Genomic DNA, 12,733 nt, shown 5'->3' with positions numbered 1-12,733 from the left:
AACTAGTCCAAAATTCTTAAGCCTGCATCATCACTAAAACCCCCTCCTTTCACCACATCACTCCTGTCCTCCAGCAGCTCCACTGGCTCCCTGTTAAACATCGGATCGAATTCAAAATAATTCTGTTTAAATTCAAAGCCATCACCTTGCCCCTCCCTATCTGTCTGACCTGCTTCAAATCTCCGTTCCCTCTTGGTCCCTTAGATCCTCATCCTCCCTTTACCTCTATGTGCCCTCTGACCGTCTCACCACAATGGGATGCAGAGCTTTCAGCCGCTCTGCTCCCAAACTCTGGAATTCACTTCCACCCAACATCCGTAATATTTACTCCCTCCCAATTTTCAAGTTCCACCTCAAAACCCATCTGTTTAAAATTTCTTTCAATGTCTAGTTCAATCTGCTATTTTATTATTTATCATTTTACTTATGGTTTTATTGTTTTGTGCTTTGTTTTTAGTTTTTATGGTAAAGTGTCATTGGGTGTTTTGAAAGGCGCTTGAAATTAAATTTATTATTATTATTATTATTATTATTATTATTATTATTATCTCTTTAATGTCCCCGCGAGTAAATTTAATGTTGATGTCTACTGAGTTGAGGTGATCTGTGAAGGATTGAATTTCTTGTTTTTTAATTATGACGAAAATATCGTCCAGATGTGAGGGCCTGTTTCTCCATCTCTTCCATGTACAGATTAGCCACTATGGGTGAAACTGGTGAGCCCACAGCACAACCATGAATTTGTTTGTAAAATTGAAAATACGTAGTATTATAGTATAAGATACAAAAAGGAGAGGAGTAGCAGTACCTTACATTGCAGGAGTTTCTGAAAAACTACAGAGTCCTTTGGCAACACAAAATTCCTACTTATTTCAAACCGATAAACACCTTCAGGCAAAAATTAGTGCACCCAAAAATAGGCTGCCAAATGAAAAACAAAGTAATGTAGTTTATTCAATACATTGTAAGAATGAAAATTGTAAAGAACAATACATTGGGGAGACAAAACAAATTCTCAAAAAAAGACTATCAACATCGCAGGGATTGGATTGGATTGGATTTGCCTTTATTAGTCTCACAGTGGAGAAATTTACATTTCACTGCAGCAAAGTGATGAAAGGAATGAAAGTAGAAAAAAGAAATACATGAGCTGCTGGAAAGGCAGCCACTCTCGCGGCGCTGTCTTGAAGTCAAAAGAACAACAAAAAAACTAAATAACAAATAATATGACAACACAAAGACAACATGACAAAACAAAGACACAGAGTCATTCATTCTTCAGGACTTGCTGTACCCTCTTTGTGATGACATGACGCAGTTCTAGAAAGAGGAGACAATCAAAGCGTCTTTCCACCAGTGGATCAGGGAAATCATGGTGGAATGTGCACGTCGACTACAAGCTAAGTGTTGAAAGCAAACACGCAGCTGTAGCATCCATTGACGAAAAGAGATCGTCTCACATCTGTCCCACATAAATCTGCTTCAATTCCAAGCCGCAACAGTCCCACATACACATCGGCGCTCTGCGCTGACGCTCCTTTCTTCTTATCGCGGGCTCCTCAAGCCATGCATCCATCCAGCCGCATCCAGCCGCAGACTGTCCAACAGCACTGACCTTTCCGCTGAACAAAGCGGGGCTGTGAAGATGCTGCCCATTACAGGCGCAAAAAAGCACAATGGCCCCTTTGGTGTCCAGCGATGGCAGTCGAATGGCACCGACATTCCTCCCATTCAAAAACAGTACTGGCATATTCATGCTGCCGAAAAGGCGCAACCGCTTAGCACAGTCTCCTCCTTGATGAATGTCATGGTCAAAAATGCTGAAAAACAATCCGTATCCATTCCACACAACGCCCAACAACACAAAGTGACAAAAGAAAACACAAAACAAGACAAAAACAACAAAAAAAAGCAAGGCTCATGAGAGCACTTGCTGACGGGTGCCTACTCGGGCGCCATCTTGGACTTCTTGGGATAATACTAGTGGGCCTCAATCGGCAGTACATATGCACCTAAAGCTACCAACCACTCATTTGACGACAATGAGGTTAAAATCTTAGCGAAAGAACATAGATGGTTTTACAGGGGAGTAAAAGAAGCAATTTTCATAAAACAGCTAAATCCTTCACTAAACCGATATGGTGGGGTGAGGTTCAATTTGGATCGTTCGTACAACAGCTTGCTTAGGCAACATAGGATTAGTAATTCTGATGAGGTGATACCAGTTCAAATAGGGCAATCAGGCCAGTCGTTAGTCAGGACAATAGGAGCAATTAGTGGAGCCGCAGGGAGTCGTCCTCTGTTCCCCCCAACCTGAGAGCAGGGACCTATTATGGCAGAGTCCGGCACCGCCATGTCTGGACAGTAGGGATATATATATATATATATATATATATATATATATATATATATATATATATATATATATATATATATATATATATATATATATATATATATATATATTATGTATGTATATATGTATGTATGTATAGGGCCTAAACTACCAGTAAGACTTTAGTTCGCTGAAGAAGCATCTTGGATAAGAAACGAAACGTCTGACACCTTTAAAGAAGTACGGATGACGGCTGAAGAAACCTTTTCATCGACTTCTCAATGATTATAAATGTGGTGTACACAAACAGAACATGTCAGTTATTTGAATTATATAGTTTGTTGTGCCTTTGGGAGGTCTGTGCTCTACTGAATAACAACCCAGCACAGAACTGTATAGTGCCACTTAGCAGTTTTTTTGACAACGATACTAGTGCAGCGTGTTCTACCGGAAACAAATTCCTTGTGTGTCCTACATACTTGGCAATAAAGATGATTCTGATTCTGATTCTGTTGAGATCCAGAAGAGTCATATGTGGGCATTTTCCACTTCTGTGTCTTGTTCAGGACTTCCCTGCACTATGCTGCCGCCAGCCGACACTATCAGTGTCTGGAGACGCTGGTGGTTTGCGGGATTGCAATCAATGCCACTGACAAATGGGGGCGCTCCGCTCTGCATTATGCTGCAGCTTCCGACTTGGACAGAAGGTAAGAGGACAACAGGTCACTTAATTCATTGGTTACTCCTGCTGTGTCATCTCCAGTGACATGCGGTGAGGTTCATGGCTGGTGAGGCACTGACGTCATCACAGTCAGATTCAAAAACATGAACTCTGCAGAGGAGCTTATTCACCATTTGATTGGCAGCAGTTAACGTGTTTTGTTTAAAATGTCATGTCAGCATTCTTTGTATATATACAAACTAGCATAGAAAAAATAATTTTAAAAAACGTTATTATTGTGTTACCATTACTTATAAATGAAGTCCATGCGCCGCACCTTTTGAAGAAAGGCATCAATACCTTCTTTGTAGAAGCCTTCCTTATCTTTCTTCAGTTTTAAAAGTCTCTCTGTCTCAATGGAGATCACTGCAAGTGAAGAAAGTCGTCCTTGATCAGTCCTGTTCCGACTATATGGTTTCAGTCTTGTCAGTGATAATGACCGCTCCACTGATGCTGTAGTAGCTGGAACAGTGAGCACGAGCTGGAGCAACTTTGTCGCCTCAGTAAATAGTTTCAATGAGATCCTTCTGGGCCAAAAAGCTGAGAAGCTGTCCAGGAGATTTACATTCATCCCTCACCGTTTGTGTGCTATACAGTCCAGTGTTGGTCTTCCTTTAATTATTATCTCCTGCTTCGATTGAAAGTCCAGTTTAGAAAATTCTTTCAACTTAGATATGTAATCCGCCATTCTGAAAATAAGGCCAAGCAACACGAAAAAAGACTGGATGGTTGCACTTTACTTGCTAACTGTTTACTGTAGCTTGCTGTCACTAATTCTATTATTCTGCAACCGAGGAGTCGCAAGAAGAATCTCTGGAATCACCAGCGCCCCCTGTCATGAGGCAGGAGAACTGCAGGAGAACCTATGCACACAGTTTTGATAAAAATAAAATAAACACCGTAGTACAGTGTTTATAATGTACAGTGACTGTACATTATATACACCAGCTAAACTGCAGAAATTTAGTTCATATTGTACATATACTAAAAGTTTTTGAAACACTTTAATAGCGATATGCAGAGGAACAGCAATGTGGTGTCACTGCAGAGCAAGCCAGCACAGTTACCATAGTGATTGCGCAAGCCATGGTGAGGCTCAGCCGGCTGCTGCCTCACCGCTCGTCTCTACTTAGTATTTGAACGGTAAATGTGAAAATTCAGCGATTCTGGAAAAAAAATGCAAAAATGGTGAAGTTAAATGGAAAATAACTTATCACAGTACAAATCACTAAATAAATATAAATGTTTAATTTCTTTTTTTCATTTGATATTTCCATGATGACAGGTGAGGCATGGCCTCACCTGCCTCCCCTGACTGCATGTCACTGGTCAGTCATCTCACGAAATCCAATACAAGACTGAACAGATACTGTTGTAATTTTGACCTGTGGAAAATCATAATAAAGTGGCAAAAAAACACACTGAAAAACATCGGTGCTAAAGTCCCATCTTCGAACGTCCCTTTCCATTCTGGTTTTTGTTCGGTTAAAACTTCTTGTTCGTCTTTCCTGGTTCGGTATTGTCGGAAGTTCACTTGATAAAAATATCAGCAAGTACGATAGATGGTGAACAAAAAACTACTTTATTCTAATGGGACAGAAAAAGCACTTCTCGTCTCGGTGGGACGAAGACATGAGCACACGAGCAAAGAGCAAAAGAGACAAAGAGCAAAAGAGCAAAAGAGAACGAGCTCCCGCTCTGACAAGTTTTTAAACATACACAGTGGCGATCTGTTGTCCAATCAGTTGCGGACAAGTCGACCTTTCCCGTCCAATCGGTTACGAACAACTCAGTGTTGGGCGGGTCTCAGATTGGAGTTGGAGCTGTTGCTTCTTTCCAACGACTATTGAACTAATAAGACTGATAGTTTTATTTAACTAAATTAGACTGAAATTAAACGTGCACAATTCATAATATATACTAAGCTAAACATGAAAAAACATATGTTTACTTAATCTAAACATGAAATAACGTAATATGTTTACTAATGTGCATAAACACTCTATCAGTTTTGATTATTCTTAACCTTCACATTCCTGTGACTGTCTCAAAAAGTTTCATTTCATCGCCGTCTTTGTGTTTTCACAACATCCACTTTCAAGCGCTTGGCAATTTTAGTGCTTCTGCTTTCTGGTTTTGACAGGCTACGCTTGGGTTCCGTTCAAAAGACTGATTTATAGTTTTAGAAATCAATATTAGCTGATGATAAGGATACTTGATTCGATTCGATCCATCAATATTTTAACTCATTCACTGCCAGACGATGTGCAAAAATGTATCCACTCCAGTGCCAGGGTTTTTGTCATTTTCACTCACATTTCAGGACCCACAGAACGTTGAGTTTTAGGACTACATAAACATTCAATGCAGCGTAAGAAACCTTAGACTCTCTTCTTTAATCAGAAGGAAAGAGTTAATTCCTAAATTATATGGGTCTGGAGTTATATGAGCTTGAAATGCGGCTGTCCAAAATACAATACAATACAATATGATGCATATTGGTTTATATAGCGCTTTAACAGCTAAAGCTGGGACAAAGCGCTAAGAATAAAAAAAGGAAATGCTGCCCCCTTGTGGAAAAGAAAAAAAACATTTCCAGAGGCTATGGCCAGCGCTTTATCGGCACCCAAGCATGAAAAAAACCCGAACAAATTCGGAATGGCGCTTTTTGTCAGTACTGGCATATTCATGCTGCCGAAAAGGCGCAACCGCTTAGCACAGTCTCCTCCTTGATGAATGTCATGGTCAAAAATGCTGAAAAACAATCCGTATCCATTCCACACAACGCCCAACAACACAAAGTGACAAAAGAAAACACAAAACAAGACAAAAACAACAACAAAAAGCAAGGCTCATGAGAGCACTTGCTGACGGGTGCCTACTCGGGCGCCATCTTGGACTTCTTGGGATAATACTAGTGGGCCTCAATCGGCAGTACATATGCACCTAAAGCTACCAACCACTCATTTGACGACAATGAGGTTAAAATCTTAGCGAAAGAACATAGATGGTTTTACAGGGGAGTAAAAGAAGCAATTTTCATAAAACAGCTAAATCCTTCACTAAACCGATATGGTGGGGTGAGGTTCAATTTGGATCGTTCGTACAACAGCTTGCTTAGGCAACATAGGATTAGTAATTCTGATGAGGTGATACCAGTTCAAATAGGGCAATCAGGCCAGTCGTTAGTCAGGACAATAGGAGCAATTAGTGGAGCCGCAGGGAGTCGTCCTCTGTTCCCCCCAACCTGAGAGCAGGGACCTATTATGGCAGAGTCCGGCACCGCCATGTCTGGACAGTAGGGATATATATATATATATATATATATATATATATATATATATATATATATATATATATATATATATATATATATATATATATATATATATATATATATATATGTATGTATGTATGTATGTATGTATGTATAGGGCCTAAACTACCAGTAAGACTTTAGTTCGCTGAAGAAGCATCTTGGATAAGAAACGAAACGTCTGACACCTTTAAAGAAGTACGGATGACGGCTGAAGAAACCTTTTCATCGACTTCTCAATGATTATAAATGTGGTGTACACAAACAGAACATGTCAGTTATTTGAATTATATAGTTTGTTGTGCCTTTGGGAGGTCTGTGCTCTACTGAATAACAACCCAGCGACAGAACTGTATAGTGCCACTTAGCAGTTTTTTTGACAACGATACTAGTGCAGCGTGTTCTACCGGAAACAAATTCCTTGTGTGTCCTACATACTTGGCAATAAAGATGATTCTGATTCTGATTCTGTTGAGATCCAGAAGAGTCATATGTGGGCATTTTCCACTTCTGTGTCTTGTTCAGGACTTCCCTGCACTATGCTGCCGCCAGCCGACACTATCAGTGTCTGGAGACGCTGGTGGTTTGCGGGATTGCAATCAATGCCACTGACAAATGGGGGCGCTCCGCTCTGCATTATGCTGCAGCTTCCGACTTGGACAGAAGGTAAGAGGACAACAGGTCACTTAATTCATTGGTTACTCCTGTGTCATCTCCAGTGACATGCGGTGAGGTTCATGGCTGGTGAGGCACTGACGTCATCACAGTCAGATTCAAAAACATGAACTCTGCAGAGGAGCTTATTCACCATTTGATTGGCAGCAGTTAACGTGTTTTGTTTAAAATGTCATGTCAGCATTCTTTGTATAGCTAGCATAGCATAGAAAAAATAATTTTAAAAAACGTTATTATTGTGTTACCATTACTTATAAATGAAGTCCATGCGCCGCACCTTTTGAAGAAAGGCATCAATACCTTCTTTGTAGAAGCCTTCCTTATCTTTCTTCAGTTTTAAAAGTCTCTCTGTCTCAATGGAGATCACTGCAAGTGAAGAAAGTCGTCCTTGATCAGTCCTGTTCCGACTGTATGGTTTCAGTCTTGTCAGTGATAATGACCGCTCCACTGATGCTGTAGTAGCTGGAACAGTGAGCACGAGCTGGAGCAACTTTGTCGCCTCAGTAAATAGTTTCAATGAGATCCTTCTGGGCCAAAAAGCTGAGAAGCTGTCCAGGAGATTTACATTCATCCCTCACCGTTTGTGTGCTATACAGTCCAGTGTTGGTCTTCCTTTAATTATTATCTCCTGCTTCGATTGAAAGTCCAGTTTAGAAAATTCTTTCAACTTAGATATGTAATCCGCCATTCTGAAAATAAGGCCAAGCAACACGAAAAAAGACTGGATGGTTGCACTTTACTTGCTAACTGTTTACTGTAGCTTGCTGTCACTAATTCTATTATTCTGCAACCGAGGAGTCGCAAGAAGAATCTCTGGAATCACCAGCGCCCCCTGTCATGAGGCAGGAGAACTGCAGGAGAACCTATGCACACAGTTTTGATAAAAATAAAATAAACACCGTAGTACAGTGTTTATAATGTACAGTGACTGTACATTATATACACCAGCTAAACTGCAGAAATTTAGTTCATATTGTACATATACTAAAAGTTTTTGAAAACTTTAATAGCGATATGCAGAGGAACAGCAATGTGGTGTCACTGCAGAGCAAGCCAGCACAGTTACCATAGTGATTGCGCAAGCCATGGTGAGGCTCAGCCGGCTGCTGCCTCACCGCTCGTCTCTACTTAGTATTTGAACGGTAAATGTGAAAATTCAGCGATTCTGGAAAAAAAATGCAAAAATGGTGAAGTTAAATGGAAAATAACTTATCACAGTACAAATCACTAAATAAATATAAATGTTTAATTTCTTTTTTTCATTTGATATTTCCATGATGACAGGTGAGGCATGGCCTCACCTGCCTCCCCTGACTGCATGTCACTGGTCAGTCATCTCACGAAATCCAATACAAGACTGAACAGATACTGTTGTAATTTTGACCTGTGGAAAATCATAATAAAGTGGCAAAAAACACACTGAAAAACATTGGTGCTAAAGTCCCATCTTCGAACGTCCCTTTCCATTCTGGTTTTTGTTCGGTTAAAACTTCTTGTTCGTCTTTCCTGGTTCGGTATTGTCGGAAGTTCACTTGATAAAAATATCAGCAAGTACGATAGATGGTGAACAAAAAACTACTTTATTCTAATGGGACAGAAAAAGCACTTCTCGTCTCGGTGGGACGAAGACATGAGCACACGAGCAAAGAGCATAAGAGACAAAGAGCAAAAGAGCAAAAGAGAACGAGCTCCCGCTCTGACAAGTTTTTAAACATACACAGTGGCGATCTGTTGTCCAATCAGTTGCGGACAAGTCGACCTTTCCCGTCCAATCGGTTACGAACAACTCAGTGTTGGGCGGGTCTCAGATTGGAGTTGGAGCTGTTGCTTCTTTCCAACGACTATTGAACTAATAAGACTGATAGTTTTATTTAACTAAATTAGACTGAAATTAAACGTGCACAATTCATAATATATACTAAGCTAAACATGAAAAAACATATGTTTACTTAATCTAAACATGAAATAACGTAATATGTTTACTAATGTGCATAAACACTCTATCAGTTTTGATTATTCTTAACCTTCACATTCCTGTGACTGTCTCAAAAAGTTTCATTTCATCGCCGTCTTTGTGTTTTCACAACATCCACTTTCAAGCGCTTGGCAATTTTAGTGCTTCTGCTTTCTGGTTTTGACAGGCTACGCTTGGGTTCCGTTCAAAAGACTGATTTATAGTTTTAGAAATCAATATTAGCTGATGATAAGGATACTTGATTCGATTCGATCCATCAATATTTTAACTCATTCACTGCCAGACGATGTGCAAAAATGTATCCACTCCAGTGCCAGGGTTTTTGTCATTTTCACTCACATTTCAGGACCCACAGAACGTTGAGTTTTAGGACTACATAAACATTCAATGCAGCGTAAGAAACCTTAGACTCTCTTCTTTAATCAGAAGGAAAGAGTTAATTCCTAAATTATATGGGTCTGGAGTTATATGAGCTTGAAATGCGGCTGTCCAAAATACAATACAATACAATATGATGCATATTGGTTTATATAGCGCTTTAACAGCTAAAGCTGGGACAAAGCGCTAAGAATAAAAAAAGGAAATGCTGCCCCCTTGTGGAAAAGAAAAAAAAACATTTCCAGAGGCTATGGCCAGCGCTTTATCGGCACCCAAGCATGAAAAAAACCCGAACAAATTCGGAATGGCGCTTTTTGTCATATTTTCAATTCCCTTATAAATTTGTGAATGGCAGTGAATGGGTTAAAATCCATTCAACAGTTCTTTTGACACCAAGATAAAAAATATGAAGAAAAAAAAGAAAATACTAAGTAATATGAGGTGCAAGTGGCGGTGGCTGTACAAAAGGCAAATTCCGCCCCCTTGTGGGCGGGAAAAACATTGGTCTGACGAGCGCTTTGTCAGCACCCCCCACAAGAAAAACCAGAACCCAAACAAATTCGGGAATGGCGCTCCACGTCATATTTTCAATTCCCGAATAAATTCGGGAATGGCAGTGAATGAGTTAAAAGTATCCCTCGTTGACAAATACCGATGATATTACATGCTATCATAACTGTCAAAACAGTCCAAAAAAATAAATTTTGTGTCTCGCTCACAAATACATGGTGATGAAAGCTCAACCAGGTCAAATCTAATCCTGCCTGTTGCATGAGTCAGTGTTGTGAGATAAAGTGTTTTGAATACTGTCTTTCAGGCGACGTGTTGCTCTGGAGCCTGAAAGTCAAGGAGCTCAAGCAGAGAGGGAGAAAGAAGCAGCACTGTAAGTTTGCTTTTCTGACTTTTTCTAGAAAAAATATAAAGAAATACATTTAAAAACCCCTGCTGCAGGAATGAGAGAAGCAATTTCAAAGAATCTTTTCGAGGTCTCTATTACGCTGACTTTCTTCAGCCTTGTGATTGTTTTGCAGATGTTTGGAATTTCTGCTTCAGAGCGGAGCGACGGCCTCGCTCAAAGACAAACAAGGATACAGCCCTGTTCACTATGCTGCAGCCTACGGACACAAACACTGCCTGGAGCTGGTCAGTCCATGCACACAGGCACGCACACGCGCACACATGGTGTGGAGTGTGACAGGTTGGATGCACTGACAACATGTGACATTGCAGCTCCTGGACAAAGACGACGGTTACCATGACGACCTTGAATCTCCCAACGCCAGGAGCCCCCTGCACCTCGCTGTGAGTCTTAATACAGAGCAACATCCTGTCTACTCACTCAACTGACTTATTTTACATCGTGTGTGTGGAATTAATACAACTTCATATGTATGTCATGTTGATTTAAAAATAGCGAAGACATTTGCTCTTGAGAGATTGATGTCTTTTAAAAACGATTGTCTTGGCTGTGCGCAGGCATACCACGGTCACTCCCAGGCCCTTGAGGTGCTCCTGCAGGCGGAGAGGGAGGTGGACCGTGTGGACGAAGCCGGCCGCACCCCCTTGGCCATGGCAGCGCTGCGGGGTCACACCGACTGCGTTCACATCCTCCTCAGCCAGGGCGCATCGCCGCGCACTTGTGACACGCGGCTCAGGCGCACCCCCGTACACTTAGCAGGTTGGGGGAAGCATACACTGTTGTGGTTAAGCCAATGAGTTCACGTTCTGCTAAAGTTGTCAAATTTGGGCCGTTGTGCAGTGTTGAATGGTCATACGACATGTTTGCGCTGCCTGCTGGACGAATCGGGGAGCGCGGATCTCGCTGACATAGCCGACATTCGGGGACAGTAAGTCATGTCTTTGTACACACACACACACACACACACACACACACACACACACACACACACACACACACACACACACACACACACACACACACACACACACACACACACACACACACACACACACACACACACACACACACACACACACACACACACACACACACACACACACACACACACGCACACGCACACACGCACACGCACGGATGCACACATGCACTCGCATGTTGTCTGTGTGTACAGGACACCTCTGATGCTCGCCGTGGCAGGAGGTCACGTCGATGCTGTCTCGTTGCTGCTTGAGCGGGAGGTGGATGTCAACATGGCCGACCAGCAGGGGTTGACTGCGCTGCACCTCGGGGTCAGTGAGCCTCACAATACTTGGATAATTAGGAAACGATCGAGGGCAACAAGGCATTCCTTTGTTGGCTGAAACCCGATCAGAAGCACTGACCTACATTATCAATCTACCGTATTTTCCGGTGTATGAGGCGCACCCAAAAGCCTTCATTTTCTTCAAGAGATTACCCTGCGCCTTATACGCAGGTGCGCCTTATATGTGAAGTGATATTGAGCCACGACAGGTCTTGCAACTTCTGTCAGCAGCCACAATTCCATTTCTCGCTGTAGAAGTCATTCATTACCCCAGCCTCTACTGTAGCGCCTTATAATGTGGTGTGCCTTATACAGTGATACCTCAACTTACGAACTTAATTGGTTCCCAGAAAGTGTAAGGCAAAAAGTTCGTCTTCCAAACATTTATTTGAGTGAACGCTTATTATTATTATTATTATTATTATTATTATTATTATTATAAGAAACAATTAAAATGGGAATAATCCGTGCCCAGGTCCCCATAAAACATATTTTTTTTTTATGTATAATAAATGTGCTATTGTATTGTAATTAAAGAAATTAACTGTACTGTATAATAGTCATTTTATTTAACTTTGTGATGGTCGTTGTCAATGGATGACGAACTTCCAGGGTGCCTCCTGATGATATCCGAGTGAAGTTGCAGTGCTTTTTCGGCGATAATACCCTCACTCACACGTTTCCCTGCTAGCTGCTTTTCATTAATCCATTTCAACAGAGGTTTTTCTTTTGTGTCCTCTTCGGCTTAATACTAGCCTATGGTAGGGTCTTTTTCGGTCCCATAATAGCAAAAGTAATCCTCGAGAACAAACCACGTCCGCACTCAAAGAAAGGGGGTGACAAAAACTAGTCTGCCGCCGAAAACTAGTTTGTCAGCCAAGACTATATGCTTGCGAATATAATGTTTGTAAAGCGAAAAGTTCATGAGCTAAAGCGTTCGTAAGCTGCGGTATCACTGTTTGGAAAACCGTTATACATTTTGATATTATATATATATATAGTAAAGTCTCGTTATATCGATAGTCAAGGGAGTCCGAAAAAATATCGATATAACCGGGACTATTGATATGTCCGATCCTGTTTGCATGTAATTTTCTCAGTGCGTGCA

General features: G+C 41.1%; 1 protein-coding gene across 1 annotated transcript in view; it reads left to right on the top strand.

Moving 5' to 3' along the window:
• ankrd44 (ankyrin repeat domain 44) overlaps positions 1–12,733 on the top strand; it is a 72,006-nt gene that overhangs the window by 48,051 nt on the left and 11,222 nt on the right. The window contains exons 14-20 of the mRNA XM_089002721.1: positions 2,902–3,042; positions 10,218–10,283; positions 10,432–10,543; positions 10,631–10,702; positions 10,877–11,078; positions 11,160–11,247; positions 11,494–11,611. Coding sequence (XP_088858847.1) covers positions 2,902–3,042; positions 10,218–10,283; positions 10,432–10,543; positions 10,631–10,702; positions 10,877–11,078; positions 11,160–11,247; positions 11,494–11,611 — 799 coding nt within the window. The remainder of the gene's footprint in view (positions 1–2,901; positions 3,043–10,217; positions 10,284–10,431; positions 10,544–10,630; positions 10,703–10,876; positions 11,079–11,159; positions 11,248–11,493; positions 11,612–12,733) is intronic.

Source organism: Hippocampus bargibanti, linkage group LG08, assembly GCF_051943395.1.
Source record: "Hippocampus bargibanti isolate YZ-2025 linkage group LG08, ASM5194339v1, whole genome shotgun sequence".
NCBI lineage: Eukaryota > Metazoa > Chordata > Actinopteri > Syngnathiformes > Syngnathidae > Hippocampus > Hippocampus bargibanti.
This window is presented reverse-complemented; position numbering and strand designations above follow the sequence as displayed.